Genomic DNA, 23,929 nt, shown 5'->3' on the forward strand with positions numbered 1-23,929 from the left:
CCCTCCTCATGCATGCTCAGGATTGAACGACTATAACATACATTAGCGAGTGACTCATAAGAGAGTTTAACACAATAATATCGTATTGCTAACACTATTCTTTAGAAAATGCTCTCAATTTCCATAACCACAATAACATATCCTTTCTTGCTAATACGGTAAAACTCATCCAAGGACTAAAGCTATATAACAAAACGTAAATATTGTTTCAATTAACCACAATGTTATAACAAATACTTACGTTATGTCTTTTGTTTAATCATTAAGCATAATTTAGAGGAGTGGACTTAGTGCTATAATTACTTTATTGTGATACTAAATTTTTTAAATTTATTTGTTAACAATACGGTATTTTAAATTTATGCTTAAATTTCATGTAACCACAATAATAGTAACATTGTTCACATAGGCAATATATTGTTTCAAAACGTAAATATTGTTTCCATTAACCTACAATAACAACACGTTATGTTAAATTTATTTATTTCAGGATAGAACTAATTAGCAATACGGTAAAACTCATAAGACATTACAACACAATAACATCGTATTGCTAACACAAGAGATGGTTCCTTCAATGTCTATGGACCTATGGTGGAGTTTTACCACATTGCTCCCTTCTTGCTTACATTTTTGCAATTATAATGATATATCGCTATCAATTTCTATAACCACAATAACATCGTATTGCTAACATATCACCATATGCTGATCACAAATATATAATAATGTTATTTTTTAATATTAGAAACTCTCTATGAGATGATCACACGTATTTATAGAAGAAATCAATGATAATTAAAGTTAAAGTACAATCGATGAGAATTATCGTCAAGTGTACTTTTGCTTAATCCAAATGTAATTAGTATTGCTTACGATCTACATGAAGTTGAAGTTTGAGTGATTTTCAAATTGTTAAAGATATCATTGACAAATAGGACCATATTGCATCTCTTTTTCTTGGAATAAATGCTATTTATACTTCATCACGACTCTTGAGCGCACCTTATTCACATTAAAATGTTTGATCTTATATTTAATATTCTCTATTATTGGCTATGATACACTAGAATAAACACTTCATATGTACCACGTATAATTGGATTATCAGATTTTTTTTACGAAAATGGAGGAATCGGTTTTATTATATCAATATTTTAAACTTGAAATATCGTCTCAAATTTGGAATTTTGATGCATAATCACTCAAAAGGTTCAAAAACCAATGGAGGATAATGAACCATCTCTTGTTTGCAAGCATGTATACTTCAAGAAGATGATTCCTTGGGATTCAGTGCTCCGATATGGTTTAAGAGTAAGTCTCTTGTGAGACGGGTCAACCCTACCGATATTCACAATTAAAAAAAATACTTCTAGCATAAAAAGTAATACTTTTTCATGGATGACCCATTTAAGAGATCCGTCTCACAAAATACGATTCGTAAGACCGTCTTACACAAGTTTTTTCCATTGTTTAATTATTTCACTATACTTCTGTTACATTAGCGAATCCATCAAAACAGCAAAATCCACTCTTTTACGTATTGGGGTTCACTGTTAACCATTTTAGCCACTAGTAATAGCATGAAAAAGGATAAAAAAAAATATCCATGTATGAAAAAACTCAGGCTGCTATACAATCTTAAAACGGAAAAAAAATCAAGTTCATGACTTATAAGATCTCTCAAAAATATAAAAGGCTAAAAACTGAATTTTCAATTCAATATTCTCATTTTTCTGTGATTGGTTCGAGATCCTTCAGCAGTCCAACTACCTGTTGCATGGTAGGACGCTTTGAAGGAACCTCAGCTGTGCAAAGATATCCAATCTTAAACGCTTCTACAAGTTGCCCATCTGGTCCGGTTCCACGAATTTTCGGATCAATCGCTTGTGATTCTTGTTTCCTCTTAACTAATCCTCTGACCCAATTAACCAAATTTGCTTCCGTGTCCTCTGGATAATGATCTCCAACAGGCCTTTTCCCAGTTATCAGCTCGAAAAGAATAACCCCGAATCCATATACATCAGATTTTGGTGTTGGGGTCTTTGGAGAGTTGGTTTCTTGCTGAAATAACTCAGGTGGCACATATCCTGGTGATCCACGAGCAATCTCATCCTCGAGCCCGTTCCCAAAAATCTTTGCCAGTCCAAAATCCGACAATCTTGGCTCCAAGCTAGAGTCAAGAAAAACACTGCTAGCTTTGACGTCTCTGTGAATAATTGAGGGAAAGCAGCCATGATGAAGAAATGCCAGTGCACGTGCCGTGCCAAGTGCTATCTTGTGCCTGAATTTCCAAGTCGTTAGCGACCCTTCAGACCCAACATTTTGTATCCCATTGTTTTCGTCTTCCCATGCGTCGGTGCTCCAATCTTCTATTGTTTGAACACCGAGTGGCAAATCATATAGCAGGTTTTGCAGGTTCCCATTCTCCATGTAATCATATATAGCAATTCTTTGATCTCCGGCCAGGCAATATCCAGTTAATGGAACTAGATTAGGATGTTTAATTCGACCAAGATACTCGAGTTCCTTTGCTGCTTCTTGGTCTGTCATGGTGGATCCATGGACCAAGACTTTAACAGCAACATGAATCCCTCCTGGTAAAACTCCACCATAGACCGGCCCAAACCTCCCTTCAGCCAACAATGTATCCCGGTCAAACTGAGAAGTTGCAGACAATAGGTCTGCAAATGTGAAATTCAACAACGGTTTCTCGAAAATCACAACTGGCACAGTTGTTGCTTGCCTAACATCAGCTACCCACGTGGCTGAATCAGTCTGGAATGAAAAGGGTCCTGAGATGTTTTGTTCTTCCTTCAAAGAATTCTGTTTCCCGCCGCCCTGGATTCTAGTTTTTCTTTGGTATCCGAAGGCTAAAAAGAGTAAGGCCACAAGTAAACAAATCATTGAGAGGGTTAAAGCCAGGGCAAGCTTTAGTCCCCTATGCTTCGGAGATTTTCTTTTAAAGAAGGCTGGATTTGCAGCAATCGGACAGCTGTTCACAGATCCAATAAAAGTTGTGCGAACAGTTTCAGGGGAAATTTGTGATGCGCAAAAACTTAGGTTGTTATATGAGAAATTGAATCTCTCCAAATTCTGGAGTTCTTCTAACAGCATCAAGGGGATGTCTCCTGTCAGATTGTTGTAAGAAAGGTCAAGAACTTTAAGATTCTTGATAAGAAGTGGAGGAATACGATCACTAAGACGGTTTTTCGAGAGATCAAGTATCCTCAAACTATTCTTAAATGACATATTAATTGGAATTTGACCGATCAAGTTAGTTCCAGACAAATTCAAGTACTCTAAAATGGTGAGATCATCAACTTTCAAGAATCGTTGTTCGGTGAACCTATTATGCGCGAGATTAAGGTGTCTGAGATTCTGAGAATTACTCAAATCAGTAAACTCTCCACTGAATTGGTTCTCTGACAAATCCAAATGCTGCAAATTTGTCCAATTGAAGGTGGATCTAAAGCTAACCAGATCAATGTGGCCTTGAAACTGGTTTTTGCTCAAATCAATTACCTCCAGTGGACCTTCAAAGATACCAACAACAGAACCCTTAAACAAGTTGCCCGAAATATTCAGATATCTAATCATTTTCATCCCTAAAAAATCAGAATCCCGACCCAAAATTTCGTTTTCAGCCAGGTTCAGGAATCTCAAGTCCGGGAATGCACCTCCAAAACCATTAGGAAGAGAACCACAAAGCTTGTTTGCAGATAGATCGATGGAAACCAAGAACCGACATTGCAAAATTCCCAACGGGATTGCTGATTCAAACCCATTGCCACTGAGATTCAGAACTTGCAAATTCAGGAGGGAGCTAATTGCTTCAGGTATACTCCCGTATAAACGGTTGAGAGAAAGGTCCAAACTTTGAAGTTGTCCATAATTGCCTATGTTACTCGGAAGACTCCCATATATTTGGTTGAATGAGAGATTAAGATTCATGAGTGAGCCCAGACTCCAAAAATCTAAAGGCAAAGCAGTGATGTTGTTATTGCTAAGATCCAAAGTTTCAAGATTTGTCAGTTTTCCTATGGTGTTATCAGGAATTACACCAGATAGCCCCAAACCAGGCAATTCCAACTTAACAACACTTTCACCTTTGGCATCACAACAAATACCTCTCAATGAACAAATCGAACCCGAAAAGCCAAGATCTTCAGATACATTTAAGCCCATCTTTTGCAAGAATTCGAAGACAAATGACTCATCAGTTACAAGTTTTTGGCAAACCAAAGGCCTAAAGAACAGCGTTAAAACCAAAAAAGAACGAAACATTCCCAACCCCATCTTTTTTTGCTATGCAGTACTTACTCAGGAATTGATTTAAGACAGAAAAAACATTAATTGCCAAACCGCCCCAACCGCACACGGAATCTTTATCTTCAAACCTTCAATCTCAAACCACAGCACCATCAATTCATTACAACCTCCTGCAACACAAAAAAACCATAAACACCGCCACTACAGACCTCTCAAATATCAATTTGAGGTTCCAAGAAACTACAAAGAAAGGTTTACAATTTTTCAGAACCCCAAGGAATAGAAAGGATTAAAGCATACGCATGAAAGCTATCTCACACAAAGCGAATGGATTTGAACAGGAAAAAATCAAACTTTTTGTGGTCTGAGACACTGAACACTAGAGACTGAATATAGCCTACAGGGGAAGAGGCCTGACAGTCAACCTGTCCATACCTGTGTAAGAAATAAAATATCCCCAAAAACAAGTCGCTGTCACTTTGGCAAACAAACAAGGGATAGCTCAAAATTTACACAAACAAGTATTTTTAACTGGAAGAAAAAGGTGGGGACGATCGTTGTTATATTATTTGGGTAGTAAATAGAATAAACGGACGGTTCAGAGTAGAAAGAAAGATGCTTTGAGTTCCTAAATGGCAAAGATATTTGAAGTTAGAAAATGTATCAAGGNTGAAATGTTTTTTTTTATTTGTACATCAATTTGTATAACACAAAAAATTCAATGCAAAAATTCAATTTGTCAAAATTTCATTATATATGGAATACAAAATCTCGCGATATAACAGTAAAATCTCGCGATATAATGATTGCAAATATCTCTGTAACTATATATTGGTCGTACATTTAGCATTATTCATTAAAGTATATAATATATCCATCTATTATGGTAATTATAGAATCTTAATATGGAAGTCGAGGAAAGAGCAATTTGTGGGATTTATTGTTTTGTTTATTTTGATTAAGAGTAATGCTATATGTACATCGATATTTGTATATCAATTTGTACAGCACAAAAAAATCAATACAAAAATTTAATTTGTCAAAATCTCATTATATATTGAATACAAAATCTCGCGATATAACACTAAAATCTCGTAATATAATGGTTGTAAATATCGCTGTAACGAATCAAATCATTACTAATAAGCTCATCACCCATCTACAAGTCTGATTTGGTGTAGATTTTACACCGAAATAGTTAATTTCTACCTCAAACAAAATATTCATTTCCAACTCCTTATTTTAAAATTTAACTTGAAATTAATATATCTATACTATCTAAGTAATTAACATCGGTGTTATGATGCATTTTATAATATTAAAATTGAATCATAAGGTTAATGTTACGTATTGAAATGAAAACGATGGACAAAAAACTGTAGAATTAAATAAAAATTTGATATAAACAATGTAAAAGTATTTAGTTAAGAAGAAGTAGAAAAAAGGGTTAATGTCATATAACCACAAAAATTAAAGTCTTTTAAAGAAGGAGAAAATCGAGGAGGAAAACATGTTAACATGAAATCATTTTAACTAACTAAGCATTTAATGTGTCATTTTAACTAACTAAGCATTTTAATGTCTACTTAAGTGTAGTGAAAAATATGTTACAAAGCTTAAGGTATACTTGTTGAGAAGTTTATATATAACAAAAATTATTGAGAGCCTTTGAAATTCTTGGTAAATTTTAAATATGGTACATAATAATATAAGATAAGTAAATGTAACTTTTTGAGGTGATAATTTTGCTGCTACATTTTATTTGATTTTTTAAATTTAAGGTATTTATATGTATAGTTAAATAAAATTTCAAATTAAATCACGAGCTTAAATATTTATTTAATATGTTTCTAGTGTTATTACCCACCGTTGATATTCTATGTAGTTATATTGTGAGTGTTTGAGTAATACTACTATCATATATAGAATCTATGTTTGAACTTATATGTATCTAAATTATAAATGTTTGAAATCATTGAAGAAACATTTAGAAGATAAGACTGTTTCAAATAACTAAGATTGAGAAAATAATAAGTATTAATAGCATGTATAAATATATGTTGTGACTTTGTTCTTATCGTAAGTTAACAGTTGTTATATTTTACATATATATACTATTTTTAAACAAGCTTAAACATTTGTATTTCTAGAAATTTTAATGTGATATAATGTGTAGACAGGTGTTTCGATAAGAGATTAGGTAGAAAATATTTGTGTAAGTGTAGACATTACAAACAAAATCAATAGTTAAGATTACATGCATTTAAGTTGCACATGTTTGTGTATAGAAGTTGCACATGTTTGTGTATAGTAGATTTAAGGGCTAGGAGGTTTAATCTCATATTTAAACTATCATTACTATATCTTTAATTTGCTAAATATCTTTAATTTGCTGAATATCATTATTTTTTTCCAAACGACAAACGGGCTATATCTCGACTGGATTTCGTCATCAAAACATCAATAAACTGTTGAGCGCATTGAATCATCAGCCTACCCATTACATCATGGGCCACAACGATTTGAACAAGATCTCCACCAACGAATTTAACTAAGACTTCATTATCAAGATCACTAAGTTCTACCACTATGTCCCCTCAGTACTTCTTTTACACCTGTTAGGCTTAATACTGTTCTTAGTGCCCGAGCATCACTCTGTATCTGTAAGTAAGAAACTTCAAATAGGTATCATACGCTAAACAAGCAGTATGAATATGTGTTCAATCTTCAATCGGGCTCAACTGGTCAGCATTTACATCTTCGGCGAGGACAATTATAGCACATGATTTAGAAACAGATACCTAGGAAATCTCTTACAATTAGCTTGATAAATAAACTCGACCATTATATGATCAAAACAGCCACACACACACACACATGTATATACCACCATAGATTTCAAATAACCTTTGTCATCTTACTTCGCAAATTCTTGGATCTCAAATTAAGTATGAGTCAAAAAAATAAGCGAAATATGCGTAAGCTATGGAAGAAAACAAGAAATAACATCTTTTTTCAAGTAAGCTAATATAAGAGGACTTCCACTTCTGTATATCACTGATATTTCTCTAAACTGAAATTCCATCTTAGCAATGTCAAGTTCCATATCTTTTTTGTCTCGTTCAGCCATAATAATCATTATTTCCTCCACCCAAACTCTGATTGGCTATAGCAAGTTGATTTAACAATGGTCCCTGTCAATACAATAGAGCTTGCTACTCATGGCACTCTAGGAACAAGATATAACAAAAATTGAACAACAGGATGCCTATAAAAAAATTTTTTTAAAAATATTTGTTGTACAACATTTCAGAGAGTGAGTATACATACCAACTTATCACTCCACCCAAGGATGAGACTGTGATTTCACTCCACGGCTTAACTTTTTCCTTTCCTGAGTGAGTCAAACTTCTCAGAAATAGCATCAGAAACAAGGCCAAGCATCATTGCAAATATAAGCATCCCACCAAAACTAATGGAAACAAAAACAAGCCGAGAACCTATGCCTTCGGAATTTGCATGATTCCCCGAGTCAGCTACATAAGTCCAAGAAAACCAAAGGGAATCAGCTAAACGATCATCGGTAACTCCAAAAAGCGCTAATCCTCCAAGACATATTGACAATAAAGTAGCAACTAACAAAGCAAGAGGCTTAGCATAAGGTTTAGATATGGATACTGCAAGCACAATCCTAGAGCTAGCAATGGTTAAAACATGGGCTGAAAAAGAAATGAGAAATATCATGAGGTAAATCATTTTTTTGTTAGACAAAACTGAGAACCTTAAAGCTCTCCCTGAATCACTATAAATTTCCAAAAATAAAAAATTCCAATCACTTGATGTCTCAAGAATAGCTCATAATCCTATAAACCATAAAATACATTACAGAAATTCAGAAATCCCGAGAACAAGCACCTAAATTTCACGAAAAAATCCAGCCTTTCAACCTAACATACAAAACCCACAAATATCATCAAACAATTCATTCGTACCTCCAAAGGTGACGCCTTGATATGACTCGAAAGTTTCTGAAATTTGTTGGATATAGGTTGGAGCGAGGAGGTGTTAGGCCGGGATGGAGCCCGCCATGAGCATTGGGGTGCCTCCTATGTAGCAGAGTGGAATAACCGCCGAGCGTCCCACCTTCCGCGCCATCTATTCAATCCAAGTAATCAAACGCCTCCCCGATTTCTTATTCTGATGAAAGCGAAATCTCCCCTTCTTCCTCGTACTCCTCCACTTCTCGCTAATTATTTGTCTTCTTCGCACCATGGGTAAGCTTTAATTGAGAATTAACAGAATAACAATCTGTTTGTAGCTCTTGGATAGAATCTGGAATCTGGAGTTGTTGGTTGCAAGCGGCAAGTGGAATATGAGCGGCTTGAGGTTTCCTGATTGCACAAGTTTGCACCCTTTAATGATCGAAGTTGCTGTAACTAATGCCCATGCGAGTAGAGTACGATTGCGAGAAAAGCAGGAAGGTGGAGTCGAAGAAGAACGAAAAGGAGGATAAAACTGAAGTGCCCTTGACAGTACAAACGCTTGCTTTGATGGAGAAAGGAACTTAGGGCACGTGTATTTTATTTTACCGACAACCGTATTAAAACTGGCCCATCCAAATTTATTGAAGCCTTCGTATAAGTAGATATCAATAATATTTTATTAAAATTATAAAAATATTATATTTTTTTAATAAAAAATTATAAAAATATTATATTTTTTTAATAAAAAATCTATTTTAATACATTAATTTATTCTCCTCTCGCTATCATATCTTCCGTATCCTAATCAGATGCACTGATTATCACAACTCTACGTTAGTTTTTCTGCAATTTCTTGCTTTTGGACTGGTTTAGGTGAAATTGAGATTCTGTAATTTCAAACGGCTTTTCGAATTTCATTTAGACGAGTTACATCTTCGAAGGTTTCATTGCGAATGGGGGGACTATGGAATGTTCAATTTTTGTTTCTTAATCGGTATGCTTTTGTGTGATCTTATTTTTATTGTTCCATTCTTTTGTAAATTCGAGTTTGTGTTATCGCCTTTGAATGTTAGCTTAAACGTGTTCTTTTACCGTGCTTCATGACCATTTTCAAAGTTAGTTTTTTTCACTTTAAGACATAAGGTAACAGTAGTGAAAGTAATGAATCTGGGCTGGTCACTGGTGTTTGTGTAATTTTTGTTGTTGTTTGCTTGCTTTTGTCTGCTGGGTTGGGTGAATTCGTTGGATTAGAGATAGAGAAGTGATAAGAAACGTCCAGCACTTCAGTTTTGCTCTCGTTTCTGCACACCACTTTGGCTAATATCAAACAGAAGCAGCTTTGCAATGGGTGTCGCCACAAATTCGGTGCCGTTACTGAGCCACCAACATTGGCCACTGATTGTTCAAGGCTTAAAGCCACGTCCGGTACTCTAACAGAGGATAGAACTGCTCGCCATTCTCGTATCCGCTAGAGGGCAAGTTTTCTGTCCTTTTCGTTTTTGACTATTTTGTTTGTTTTAGGATAAACAAGAATCGGATTTCTAAGTATGTGAGATTATTGACGAAGAAAGTTTAAGATGGGTATCCTTAATACAATGTTGTGAAGAAATGAAATGAAATAATTTTTGTGTAGTCTCCCTGTACCCTTCAAGTGTTTGCCAAAATTAGTGAACTATTGCTGTTATTTTGGTCCATTGTTATCGAGGTTGTGTGTAAGGTTTGTAATGCTGAATGGTGGCCAGCTCTTTGCGATTAGAAATCTTAACTAAATGGGCTTCTTTTCCAAGCGGCTAGAAGGATAGACCCATAAAATTGAAGGGGTAGGAAAATTTGGAATTTCCGAAAGATGAACAAAAAATAAACAATTTTTTTAAAAATATCTTGTTTCAATGACTTTTTTACTGCCTATTTTCTATGGCTATGGTTATCGATGATTTAAATTGTTGTGGATATTATTGCGATTTGCTGCTAAATATTCAGCTTTTGTCGTAGAGCTGCACTTGCAAATATGCCAGTTACGTAGTTGGCCTTTCAATTTATAGGCATTCAACTATGTTAGAGCTAAAGTGATTGGTGAAAGTATTAAGCGTAAGACAATATTTTTTTGCAAGATAGTTATAGGTGTAATGACTGAACAGACTTTATCTAATGATTATGTTACTTTATAACGAATGCATTGAATCAAATGTTGGATTTATTGAATTTTTATGATTGTTCTTTTTATCTAATAGGTGCATTAATCCTGCCACTCTACGCCCTGAGATTGACAAAAACGACATCGAACTTTGTATAAGAAATAGCCAAAAGGTACTTAAATATATGAAAACATTTGTAAATTTTGCACCAATAAAGCTGAGCAATAATTTTTAATAATGAAATTTTAGATGGCAGACGAAGGTGAACAAACAAGTGGCAAGTATGGTTCTTCTCGAACATATTGGAGTATCAAGAATGTTACGTTGTGTATTGATACATTGATAGAATATAGAAGGATAAGTGAGCTGAGAAATAACAATTTTTGCAAGTCATGGACAAAAATATGCAAAATATTCAATAGCAAATCAGAAATTAGACAGAGTTAGGAACAATCAGTAAGAAATTTAATCAAGCATTTAGGCGTTTATTCAAAGATTTATGAGAGAATTATACTGGACTTGCGTTGGACTCTGTAAACTAAACTGCTACCGGAACAATGTGCAGATTGATTAAAATATTACATAAATATATCATTAACTAATCAACTATATGTGCATTGATATTAATTTATACTTAACATTTATGTTAGTCTTTTGAAATTTATTATTTTAATATTGTCATGAGAAAAATAAGAATTTCACAAAGTTCTAGAGGTCTTGATTTTAGCAAAGAGTTAACATAATATTTCAAACAGTAGTTCAGCTGGCAACTTTGCATTTGAATCGGGGCAAAGTCAAGTAAACGAGGGTCTTGAGATTAATGCAAACACCTCTTTTAAGTTTTGAATATGATGATGATGATGATGATGATGATGATGATGATGATGATGAAGTGCCCGTGACTTCAAAATAGTCTACTAAGAGGCATATTTTAGAGATAGCTAGTAGCATAAAACAAGAAGGTTCAAGAGGTCAAAAAGCAAGCAAGAGCGCATAAAGAGAAGACTTTTACCTAGAAGGTGCTACCCAAGCTTATATTGCTAAGGTTGACAAATATAATACCCAAATAACCCTGGTAGTTGATGAGTACTTTGCTGAAAAATGCATGGATGCACTATATGACTTGGAAGATGATATTGATGATGACAACTTGTTTGTGAATGGTAACTGTGAGATTTAATAAGAGAGTTTTGAGGGTGAGAATCCCTTATTCCACTTCATAATAAAACTGAATACAATGCTGAACTTATAGAATGCAGAAAACCCTAAGGCTAACAACCTAATCTGTCCAAATATTTAAAATACAAAAATAGGATAAAAGATTTAATCATAAAACAACTCAACCGATCTAATCTTATAGAATCCTAATCTAATATGATCCTAATCTTCAACACTCCCCTTCAAGTTGGGTTGTAAATGTTGATCATACCTAACTTGGATACCAAGTTTTCAAAGATTGGTCGGTACAAGGCCTTAGTTAGAATGTCTGCAACTTGTGCGTGGCTAGGGACGTAACAGATTTTCAATGTCCCTTTCTCGAGCTTTTCACTTATGAAATGACGATCGACTTCAACATGCTTAGTTTGATCATGATGAACTGGATTCTTGGCAATACTTATCGCCGCTTGATTGTCACACTTCAGTTCTACCACTTGATGTTCTCCTACTTTCAGTTCTGCCAATAACCTTTGTAACCATATCCCTTCGCACGTACCATTGGCCAAGGACCGAAATTCGGCTTCTGCACTGCTTCTTGCTACCACAGTTTGTTTCTTGCTTCGCCATGTTACAAGGTTGCCCCATACGAATGAGCAATACCCAGATGTGGATCGTCTGTCAGTGGAAGATCCTGCCCAATCAGCGTCACTGTATATCTGTATATTTCTTAGAGCTGTCTTCTGGAAGCATAGTCCCTTTCCAGGGGATCCTTTGAGGTACTTTAATATGCGAAAAACAGCACCCATATGTTCTTCAGTTGGATTGTTCATGAATTGGCTAACAACACTTACAGCGAATCCAATGTCAGGTCTCGTGTGAGATAGGTATATCAGTTTACCTACTAATCTTTGGTATCGTCCTTTGTCGATCATTGGACTTTCCTCATTCTTTCCAAGTTTTATGTTTGGATCCATAGGAGTATCAACAGGCTTGCATCCCAACATTCCAGTTTCTTTCAACAGATCAAGGACATATTTTCTCTGAGAAATAAAGATCCCACGTTTTGATCTGGCCACTTCCATTCCCAAAAAATATTTCAACTGCCCTAGATCCTTCATCTCGAATTCTTTTGAGAGTAGTAGCTTGACTTGAGTGATGTCTTCTTTATGATTCCCAGTAATTATAATATCGTCAACATATACGATGATAACAGAGATCCTGTCTGAGTTGGAATGCTTGACAAACATAGTGTGGTCTGATTGGCACTGTATGTATCCACTTTCTTTCAATACTTTCGTGAACTTGTGGAACCAGGTTCTGGGAGATTGCTTTAAACCATAAAGAGATTTCTTTAACCGATAGACTTTATTAGCCGTTGTCTTGGATTCGAATCCAGGTGGAATACACATGTAGATCTCCTCTTCCAAATCCCCATTTAAGAAGGCATTTTTGACATCAAGTTGATATAGGGGCCAGTCTAGATTTGCAGCAATAGATAGGATTACACGTACCGTATTTAGCATGGCAACATGTGCAAATGTCTCTTGATAATCAATTCCATATGTCTGAGTGAACCCTTTTGCTACTAATCTTGCCTTGTATCGTTCAACGCTCCCATCAGCCTTATGTTTAATTGTGAAAATCCACTTACATCCAACAGTTCGTTTTTCAGCAGGGAGTTCAGTAATCTCCCAGTGTTATTCTTCTCTAGGGCATGTATTTCGTCAAAGACTGCTGCCCTCCATTGTGGGTGTTCCAGGGCTTCAGTGATGTTTGATGGGACCTGTACTTGGTCTAGATTCACAACAAAAGCTCGATATGCATGAGACAATAGATCAAGAGAGACAAAATTACTTATAGGATATTGTGTGCATGATCTGATTCCTTTTCTTAACGCAATTGGTCTATCATCAATATCATGTGAGGTGGAGATTGGTGTACCTTGATTGCTTTCCAGAGGATCTGGGATCGAGGGAGTGCTCTTGGTTTGCTGATTGTGTGTTTGGTCTTGAGGAGAATTCCTACGTGAATACACATGATCAAAGGGGAGGATTTGGGAATGATTTGGTGGGATAGTGTCTAAATCATCAATATGTATAGGATCCAGATTCTGAAGGTCATTACCCTGAAGATGGCCATGAATTACCTGCTCCCCCTGAGCTGAGGAAGATGGAAAAAACGGTTCAGACTCATTGAATGTGACATCCATGGTATTGTAGAATTTTCTTGTGGTCGAGGAATAACATTTGTACCCCTTTTGATTGGAGGAATACCCTAGGAAGATGCATTTTATTGAACGGGGGTCAAGTTTGCTTCTATGCTGGGAATGGATGTGCACAAACGAGACACACTCAAAGATGCGTAATGGGAGATTGTGAAGTAGGTGTGAGTTAGGATAAATGCTGAGGAGAGATTGAATAGGTGTTTGGAACTTAAGGACTCTAGAAGGCATGCGATTTATGAGGTATGTGGCTGTGAGGACAGCCTCACCCCAGAAATGATTAGGAACATTATGTGTGAACAATAAAGAACGAGCCACCTCAAGGAGATGGCGATTTTTCCTTTCTGCGACACCATTTTGTTGAGGTGTATCAACGCAGGAGCTTTGATGAATAATTCCCCGAGTGGTTAGGTAATCTCCAAGAACAGTGTTAAAGAAGTCCCGAGCTCGATCAGTTCGTAAAATTTGGATATCAGTTGAGAATTGTGTGTGTATCATGGCGGAGAATGATTTGAAAATTGTAGACGTCTCATTTTTGTCTTTCATGAGAAAAACCCAAGACAGACGAGTATGGTCGTCAACAAATAATAGGAACCACCGGGTACCCGTAATGTTTTTGACACGAGAAGGACCCCAAATATCGCTATGTATGAGAGAAAATGGTTTTGATGGTGTATATGTTTGTGGTTTGAACGATGTGCGAGTGTGTTTTGAAAATTGACAAACATCACAAAGAGGTAAACGAGAAGTGCTGTTATTTACTAATGATGGAAATAGTTTCTTGAGATACAAAAAATTTGGATGACCTAGGCGATAGTGCCATAACAAAAATTCATTATCTCTGATGGATTGGACTGCGGAAGCATGATGGCCAGAGGCATTTGAAGATAGGGACTCTAAGGGTGACTTCATCTTTAATAGGTAGAGACCTGCACAACACTTAGCACTGCCAATCGTCCTCCCCGATTCCAGGTCCTGAAAAACACATGAGTCAGTCGAAAAAATTGTAGAGCAATGTAAGTTCTTGTTGAATGCACTGACGGACAATAAATTGCACTGAAGTGCAGGAACGAATAAGACGTTATGTAAGCATAATTCTGGGGATAACCAAATTGAACCCGAACCAAGTACTTTTGTACAAGAACCATCTGCTACTCGAACTGATTTAGAGACTCGTAAGGGGCTGTATGAGGTGAACATTTGTAATTGGCTGGTCATATGGTCTGAAGCACCAGAATCTACTATCCAGTAGTTTGATAACTCAGTTTGTGAAATAAAAGTGAGGGGAATATCACCTGGGATCGCTGTACTACCCGTTCCGATGACAGAAGATGGCATCGTATGCTGGGAGAACAACTTCTGGAGAGCATCCAAGTGTTCCTTGGTGAAAGGCGCTGCTGTGGATGGAGGCTGCTCAGAGACAACGCTGTGAGCGCGACATTCTCTGGCTGGTTTCCAATCCAGTGGTTTCCCATGTATCTTCCAGCAACTATCGATATTGTGAGTTGGTTTCTTGCAAAATTCACACCAAGGACGTCCCGGAATCATTTTTCCTTTTGTGTTGTTTGGAGGCTGCCCTTGACGAAATCCTTGGTGGGCCGTAACATCAGTAGTTGAAAGGTTATTTTGTCGTTGAACAACAAGGGCAGAGTTATCAGATGATTGAGGTGATGAGCCCAGCATCACTTTGCGTCGGCTTTCCTCCTGGCGTACCACTGAGAAGGCTGCACGAAGGTTAGGCAGTGGGTTTGTGCTAAGGATTCTGCCTCGGACGCCATCGAAGTTATTGTTGAGGCCCATGAGGAACTTGAAGACTCGTTTGTTTTCAATAAATGATCTGAACAACTTCTCGTCTTTGGAGCATTTCCAATCATGTGTCTCAGTCAAGTCGATGGTTTGCCAATTGCGAGTGAGAGTAGAGAAGTACTCGGTCACTGTGGAGTCTTCTTGTCGAAGATCATGGACAGCCGATTCAATTGCAAAAAGCTCAGCCGTATTGTCGCTGCAAGAGTAGGATTCACGGGCAGCGTCCCAAATCTCCGAGGCAGAAGGATAGAGAAGAAAATTCTCCCCAATCTCGGGGATCATAGAATTGATTAACCATGCCATCACTTGGTTGTTTTCAGCCTTCCACTTCTTGTAGTTTGGATCGGTGGATTCGGGTTGGGACGCGGAACCCGTGAGAAGCTCTTCTTTCCCTCGGCCGCATATGTACATGAATACAGATTGTGACCAAGGCAAGAAATTCTTGCCATTAAGTTTATGGCAAGTGATTGAGAGGGGTGATGTGTCGCTTATGATTTGAGGAGTGGGTGATGGAGTCGTGGATTCAGAGGTGGAGGCCATCCCAGATTTCGTCCCGTATTTTGTCATGGATCGGCCGTCGATAGCTCTGATACCATGTGAGATTTAATAAGAGAGTTTTGAGGGTGAGAATCCCTTATTCCACTTCATAATAAAACTGAATACAATGCTGAACTTATAGAATGCAGAAAACCCTAAGGCTAACAACCTAATCTATCCAAATATTTAAAATACAAAAATAGGATAAAAGATTTAATCATAAAACAACTCAACCGATCTGATCTTATAGAATCCTAATCTAATATGATCCTAATCTTCAACAGTAACAATATCAATTGAACTAGTTGTCTCATGTATCTGCAATAACTCTCAAAATTAACATTTTTAAAGGTTTGATATTGTATAAATTAAATTAAAAAGTTGCAATACCGAGAATGTTTGACCGAGGGTGACATTCAACACTGAAAGAGCGAAAAAAGTTAATTGTGGCATCTCGGGCAACATTGCTGCTTCAAGGCATCTCAGTTAACTATTTTTGCTCTTTCAGCGTTGACGAATGACGTCATTGACGAAACAATCTTGGTATTTTCACATTTTTTAAAACAAATTTTGATAATTTATACAATATCAAAAATCTAAAATTGTTAATTTCAAGAGCGATATACATGAGACCACAGGCGCAATTGACATTATTGCTATTCAACATGTAAAGCATATTGATTGTGAAGTATTTCCGGTGGCAGGTTATACTGGTTATTATTTTCAGTTTGATTTAATTTACCTTCTGCTAATATAATTGCATTTCAACAATTCATGGACTTTTCACTGTGTCATGATTATGGCGCTGACATGTGTTTTGATCACACATTGACAAACTTTGCATGGGAGGTTGTCAGGAAACTGATTATTTAGGTAACTTCGCACCGATCTTTCATCAAAAGATTTCATGGTTGGCATGAATTTTTTTTTTGTCTCCCCTAACAGAATTTGTTAAGCACCATGATGTGGAAGGCTGCTGCTGCTTAATTGTTTAAACAAATCATTTTCATGTTTTTTGAATGAAAATATGAAAACTAAAGTCCAAACTAGTATCCTACTATGATTCAAACTCAAATAACAAATTCTAAATCAAATTAAAGGCTAGACTGACCCGACTCAAGAGTAAGGCTTGATTATTGTTCTTGTATTAGAATCTGTGATGCCTATTGGACTCTTTATCACCTTAATCAGAAGAGATTCATAACTTAATTAAGTACTATTATTGGAGATTCAAATGGATTTGACTAACCAAATGCTTCTATACAGCGGTGATGATGCTAAGGTTTTCTCATAAAAGTAGCATGATGATTTACACTTCACTGTTTTTGTATACTTACATTTTGAAATTTGGAGCAACTAGTATGTTGTCTAGAGTAAACTGAAATTGTGGAGAAATTTTTTATTTCCACTTAGTTACTAATCATCTTTTCAGGTATTGATTTTGTTCTTGATACGGAGCTTCCGATCTTCTAAGAAACATTGAGTGCTGTTATCCTGTGGGTAGGGTTCTCAATGTGGATTTACATGGAATGGTATCTAATATAGTATAGATCTTGCTGTAGATCTTGCTGTGCTACAAAGAAGACAGTCTAGAATTGAAGTTAAAAATTAGTAGCTTCTTTGTAGTAGTGCTTCGTGTTGGTTGGCTAGAACCCTCATCCTCAATTGTTTTTCAAGCGTACAATTTATTATTGACGTTTGCTGTTTTTGATCTGTGAACTGGAGATTTGGGTTATAAAGCTTCCGTGATCGCCGAAGTGAGAACTCATTTGTGGTCTGCCATTCTTTAAAAAAAAAAGGTTATTCCTGCTTTGGGGATTCGTTTGGCTTTGAACCTTTTGAAGAAAAATGATATTGGGAAGATTATTGTGCACATGAATTTTGAGAAGAAGACCAGTCGGCATCTTAAAATGTGGACTATATCCATACCTGTGATTATAATGCATGTAAGTTTATAGTCTAGCTTCTCTTTTTTACTTTAAGCTTTTATACTCTTGCTTGTAACCTGCAACATCTTGATTCACAGCTTTTAATGGGTTCTAATTAGTTCCATGTGCTATTGAATGATTCTATGCTTTTTGTTAATTAATAAGTCGGCCTTTTGTTACTTTTGTAATTACTGGCTACTCGATTTACAATTGTTACATCGAAATGTTGCATCCAAACAAGTTGAATCGAATTAAAATCGGTTATTCTATTCTAAAATATACACTTTATAAAGTTTTGATGGAAGTGAGAAAGGAAAATGATATAAAGGTGATCAAAATAGAAGATCTAGAGAAAGGTATGTCTAGTTTTTCTTGTTCAAGTCTTCCAAAAGTATTAACAAGTGGATTGAACAAGTGCATTTATCTATTCTCTTTCTATAAAGTATTGTCTACGGGTAATAAAATATGCACGAGCATTTAATTATTTGATTTATAAAGACTTCTTTTATAACTGAAAATGGCTTGAAATTTGATGGAGTATTTAATTAGACAAAGCATATCACATGATAACATCGCATTATTGTTTATGTGAGATAGGACAACTGAATGCCAAATTTCTTGGTAAATTGATATGTGATCTTAGCGGAACTTTTATTTACTATATCAAACATTAATTTGGCACAATAATTAATCTCCTGTCACTTCCTACTTTACAACAAAGCTAGAAATAAACATATGAATGATGATGATGGATAAATAAAGAAAAGTGGAAAACATGAATTCTTAAACTTGTAAAAGAAATTTTAAAAAAAAGAAGGAAAATTTATACCCAGAAGAAAAAACTTTTCAGAATCATAAGAAAATTAAAATAATTGATTGAGGGAGTATTTTCTGTTTGTATACTCTCAGACTCCAAGGAGACGGTTTGTGCAGTTCTCAACCCAGATATGGAAGCTTGTTCTTTGACTCTATTGGCTCTTGAAGCTAATTCTATGTTGGTAGTGAATAATTTTGTGTCGATCAATCATATACATCGCTCGGTCAATATTGTAGCACAATTTCTTGCTCATAGAGCATTCAATAGCTACTCCAGTTTACATTGGTTAGATGGAAATATTCCGTCTTGATTGTCTTGTATTGTATCTCGAAAATTACCGATGTGATGTTATGAATGTTTAATTTTCAAAAAAATAATAATAATTGATTGATTTTGTAATTTATGTTTTCCAAAAAGAAACTTCATATTAGGGCTTCAAAAGTTGCCCTGCACCCAGTCAGAATTGACACTTTGCCTCCGGGGTACTGATTGGCTGTAGCCTTGCTTTAAACATGTGCGTTAAGAGAAGATAATATTTACAAATAATATTCACCAGAATATCACATAATATTTAGGAAATTTTGGAAATTGTTCCGATAAATTAAAAAAAAATGTTTCAATATTTAGGAAATTATGTTATTTCCAAACCTTTTGAGATGAAGATCAACCAATAAATTAAATATAATTTGAGTTACGGCTCAATCAAAATTTTTATTTGATCTTCATGTTTTCTGCAAAAAGAAATTTCGGAATGTTTCACATTCTACATAATATAGGCTGCATTCTAATTCTAATCAATTAACTTTACTTACCTATATATTACCAATTAATTAGATATATATTCTAAATTTTTTCTAATAATTTTTTCGACTTCGAGTTCGAATCGTACCCACTTCTATTAGGTTTGTGGTGAGCAAGTTTTTAGTATTTTGGACTCAATATTACTCAAGAAAAAGTAAGGGTTATTCCCCAACTAATTAAACCACCATCCACGTCCCGTGACATAATTTCCTCCAAGTGAAACTTTTACGTCTAATGTTATTATTATTTTTCCATTGTAATAAAATATTTGATTCTTTCCTATAATATACTAAAATTCTAGTCGACGAAATTGAATTCATTTTGATAATCTCATACTCAATTTTAAGTATTTTAGTTAAACCATGATTTTTTTTTTTAAAAGCCAATGAACTTTTTGTTTTTTCTTCTAATAATTTATGCATCGATCCGTATCCATAACATGGTCAATGAAAACCAAAGTGCGAATCGAAAACAAGCCGAGTAGAGGAAACTTGATTGCATACGCTTCTCTACATTCAACGTTGTTGTTTTGCAAAATCATTCAAGTAATCGTTAATTCACATATATTTCTCAAATGTTGCCGATTATTAGTGTTATTGAGAAGACAAAAATTAGAACATGTTTTTTTCATCGTTATTGAGTCGATGACTTATAGCTCATCCACAAAATTTTTTTGTAATATCAATAAAAATAATAATTTTCCTTCGAAAATTGTTTCATGAGTAGATATCTTGTGATACGGTCCCAAGAATCTTTATCTGTGAGACGTGTCAACTCTATCGATATTAATTCAACATAAAAAATAATATTTTTTCATTGATGACCCAAATAAGAGATCCGTCTCACAAAATACGACCCGTGAGATCGTCTCACACAAGTTTTTGTCTTGTGTCAAATAAGTTTTTTTTAATTAAAAAAAACAACAAATAATATCAAATAACTATATAAGAAGCTTGAAATAATTTGCCCATTTGTTGTACTATATTATTATATTACTACGAGGAATCTTTGGAGTTTTTTGTGCATTAATTGAATCATAGTGGGCATACATTATATGGTTGTTTAACTCAATCCGATGCGGAAAATATTAAAATAAAAAAGGAAATTAATTAATATTATTATAGTGAAAGTAATTTATTTTTGTAACATAAGATATAATAATACAATATAATTTTTAATTTTAACAATTAAAAAAATATATAGACAAATCAACAGCCGTCCGATTAACTTCAGGCACCAAGCAAGAACTATATTTACAAATTTACCCTTCACTCTGGAGATATAAACACTCGTATTGTTGATGGTTACTTCCAAGAAAATTTCACCCCTCAGGAAAAACAGTGCCGGCGGCGGCGGCGGCGGCGGTTCAAACCCTAAATATTTTGTATTGAATCTTGTGTCATCATATTTTCTTACGAAAATCGAACAGAGTTCCACCTGGGAATGCAGAGAGATGAGAAGATTTTCGCTTTCTAACACCCAATTATCCTGTGTAAACATCAAGAAGCCTCTATCTAGTGGACGGAACTACCACCGGAAACACGTCGAAGACGGGTGATATCACCACCGCCGCCACCGTCGAACATATAAGAGAACACTTCAACGATCATGGGATCTGAGGCAAAATACGGAGTGCTTCGTGGGAAATACGAACTGGGCCGTTTCTTGGGCCACGGCACTTTTGCAAAAGTTTACCACGCCAGGAATCTGGCGACAGGTAATAGCGTCGCCATGAAAGTTGTGGGAAAGGAAAAGATCATCCGTGTTGGAATGATGGAGCAAGTGAAGCGCGAGATATCCGTCATGAAGATGATGAAGCATCCCAGCATCGTGGAACTCTACGAGGTCATGGCTAGCAAGACCAAGATTTACTTCTCTATGGAATTCGTTCGCGGCGGCGAGTTGTTTGCAAAGATCGCCAAGGGCCGCCTGCGTGAGGACCCCGCTCGGCACTACTTCCAGCAATTGATCTCTGCCATTGATTTTTGCCACAGCAGGGGTGTTTATCACCGTGATTTGAAGCCGGAGAATCTACTTCTAGATGAAGATGGGAATCTGAAAGTCACTGATTTCGGGTTCAGTGCATTGTCCGACCATCTCCAGCCAGATGGGTTGTTGCATACGACGTGCGGCACGCCGGCCTACATTGCACCGGAAGTTATCGGGAAAAAAGGATACGACGGAGCAAAGGCCGATATTTGGTCATGTGGGGTGATTCTTTATGTACTTTTGGCTGGTTACTTACCGTTCCAAGACGATAACATTGTTGCTATGTATAGAAAAATATACAGGGGAGATTTCAAGTGCCCGACATGGTTTTCACCCGAATCCCGTAAGTTAATCACCAAGATGCTGGATCCGAATCCCAGTACGAGGATAAGCATAGCCAAGATCATGAATTCATCTTGGTTCAAGAAAAAATCAACAGCAAGAGGATCAAACAGTAAACTAGAGCAGGAATTTGCATTGGGAGATGAAGTGAATGCGGGAAAGGGGGGAAAAACAGAGACTTTGAATGCTTTCCACATAATTTCGCTGTCCGAGGGCTTCGATTTGTCCCCTCTGTTTGAAAACACGAAGAAAGTTGATAAAGAAGAACTGCGATTTGCCACTATGACTCCTGCAAGTAGTGTAATCTCCAAGCTTGAAGAAGTGGCGAAAACACAGAATTTCAGTGTAAAGAAGAGTGATTCTTGTGTTAGGTTGCAGGGGCAAGAAAATGGAAGGAAAGGGAAACTCGGAATCGCTGCTGATATTTTTGCCCTTACGCCGTCTTTTCTGGTGGTGGAAGTGAAGAAATATAGTGGTGATACTCTTGAATATAATCAATTCTGCAACAAAGAACTGAGACCTGCGCTTAAAGATATTGTTTGGACAACAAATGGGAATTCAATGCCTGATTGAAGATAATTATTGTGCTAGATTCATGAAAAAATAAATAAAATCTCATATCGAGGAAATTCTTGTTTAGCATTTCAAGGACTTGTAATTCACTAGTATTGGTTATGATTTAGTTCTTCAAAATCTTCATTGTTTCTTGTATTTTTAATGTTTGGTTTTAAAAATTGTTAACAGTGTAGATTTTCTTCCAAGTGCCTTGGTTTTAGATTTTGACGGGTCTTTCTTGTATTATTATCACTGCAACTGAAGATGGTGACCTGGTTTTGGCAATTTCTTGGAATATGCCAATGCAGCATTGTCTTTGTGACTTTGTATATGAAGTCAAAATTGATACATATTCAAGGGACCCAAATCACGTTGTTGGATGCGGATAAAATGGAGAGATACGTAGCACGAATTCATGGCCACAAAAATTGAGAAGGCTGGTTTCAAGGTTCCTTTCCCATCAACAATGCAAGACTCTATTTGTATTAATTTCAGAAACAGATATCTAATTTCTTAGATGTATTTGTATCCACTGTAATTATTATAAAATATGAAATTTTGCTATTTGAAAGAGTCCATGTTGATAGAGTAGTTGAACATTTGAACAATTGTTAGAGTTCGATTTTTCCAACCAACGTTTTCTCGAGCGAGCTTATGGCCGATACAGTTTACTTTACATGGTTTGCATGATACTGCATTAGCTCAAGGTTTATCCAGTGCACATCGAAAAAATGGATACATGTTTTGAGTCTTCCAACATCATTTAAAAATAATAAATATATATAGTTCGATTGACGTAGAGTTGATGACAATCAACTTCAAATATATACGATCTTTTAAATGACTATTTCGATTGCTTATAAAAAAATCGTCTTAAAATTTCTATGTATAATCTCTAGGTTTTTACGCACACCAAAACAGATGTACACACAAAATAAATTATACACGTGCAATATTATATTATACGCGTAATTTTGTTAGTAATATATTGAATTTCTAATGCATCCTATATTCACATTATTTTCAAATAAAATCCCCCCACTATACAAAAAAAAGCTAACTATGGTTTTGAATTATGTCCCTAAATCAGTCATCGTTGACCTATAAAAATTGTCGCAAATTTAGCGACGATTTTTTGCAGGATACCGTTGTTGTTTTCGAAAGCATATATGGCTAGTACCGATGGTTTATACGAAAGATCGTCACTAAATTTAAATTATTATTATTATCAAATTAACTCACACACAAAATATATACTATAACACATACANGTTAAAAATTTGTTTTCCATATTTGCAACAAAATCACGCATAATAGAATCATCGCGATATTCAATAAATTTATAAAACATATTGAAAAGCAAAGGTAGAAACATGGTTGAAGTA

General features: G+C 35.7%; 2 protein-coding genes and 1 long non-coding RNA gene across 4 annotated transcripts; 1 reads left to right on the forward strand and 2 right to left on the reverse strand.

Moving 5' to 3' along the window:
* Window positions 1-1,594: 1,594 nt before the first annotated feature.
* LOC140976394 (probable LRR receptor-like serine/threonine-protein kinase At2g24230) lies at window positions 1,595-4,709 on the reverse strand. Its single transcript, XM_073440510.1, has 2 exons — window positions 4,627-4,709; window positions 1,595-4,442 (listed from the first exon to the last, which is right to left on the reverse strand). Exon 2 carries the CDS (start codon window positions 4,297-4,299, stop codon window positions 1,729-1,731), a length of 2,571 nt encoding a protein of 856 aa, XP_073296611.1. The 5' UTR covers window positions 4,300-4,442; window positions 4,627-4,709; the 3' UTR covers window positions 1,595-1,728.
* Window positions 4,710-7,072: 2,363 nt separating this feature from the next.
* On the reverse strand, window positions 7,073-8,797 carry LOC140977562 (uncharacterized). 2 transcript variants are annotated; one of them, XR_012175427.1, is made up of 3 exons: window positions 8,265-8,797; window positions 7,603-7,907; window positions 7,073-7,466 (listed from the first exon to the last, which is right to left on the reverse strand). It is a non-coding gene; the product is annotated as an uncharacterized lncRNA (long non-coding RNA). The 2 variants fall into 2 exon arrangements; XR_012175426.1 differs by having other exon boundaries at window positions 7,073-7,501.
* A 12,165-nt stretch (window positions 8,798-20,962) lies between these two features.
* On the forward strand, window positions 20,963-22,808 carry LOC140976395 (CBL-interacting serine/threonine-protein kinase 6-like). Its single transcript, XM_073440511.1, has one exon. It carries the CDS (start codon window positions 21,267-21,269, stop codon window positions 22,560-22,562), a length of 1,296 nt encoding a protein of 431 aa, XP_073296612.1. The 5' UTR covers window positions 20,963-21,266; the 3' UTR covers window positions 22,563-22,808.
* Window positions 22,809-23,929: the final 1,121 nt, after the last annotated feature.

This window comes from Primulina huaijiensis, chromosome 5, assembly GCF_012295235.1.
Source record: "Primulina huaijiensis isolate GDHJ02 chromosome 5, ASM1229523v2, whole genome shotgun sequence".
Lineage (NCBI taxonomy): Eukaryota > Viridiplantae > Streptophyta > Magnoliopsida > Lamiales > Gesneriaceae > Primulina > Primulina huaijiensis.

Coding starts and splice junctions, on each gene's coding strand:
- LOC140976394 (XM_073440510.1), bottom strand. CDS start 4,299: ATGGGGTTGGGAATGTTTCGTTCTTTTTTGGTTTTAACGCTGTTCTTT.
- LOC140976395 (XM_073440511.1), top strand. CDS start 21,267: ATGGGATCTGAGGCAAAATACGGAGTGCTTCGTGGGAAATACGAACTG.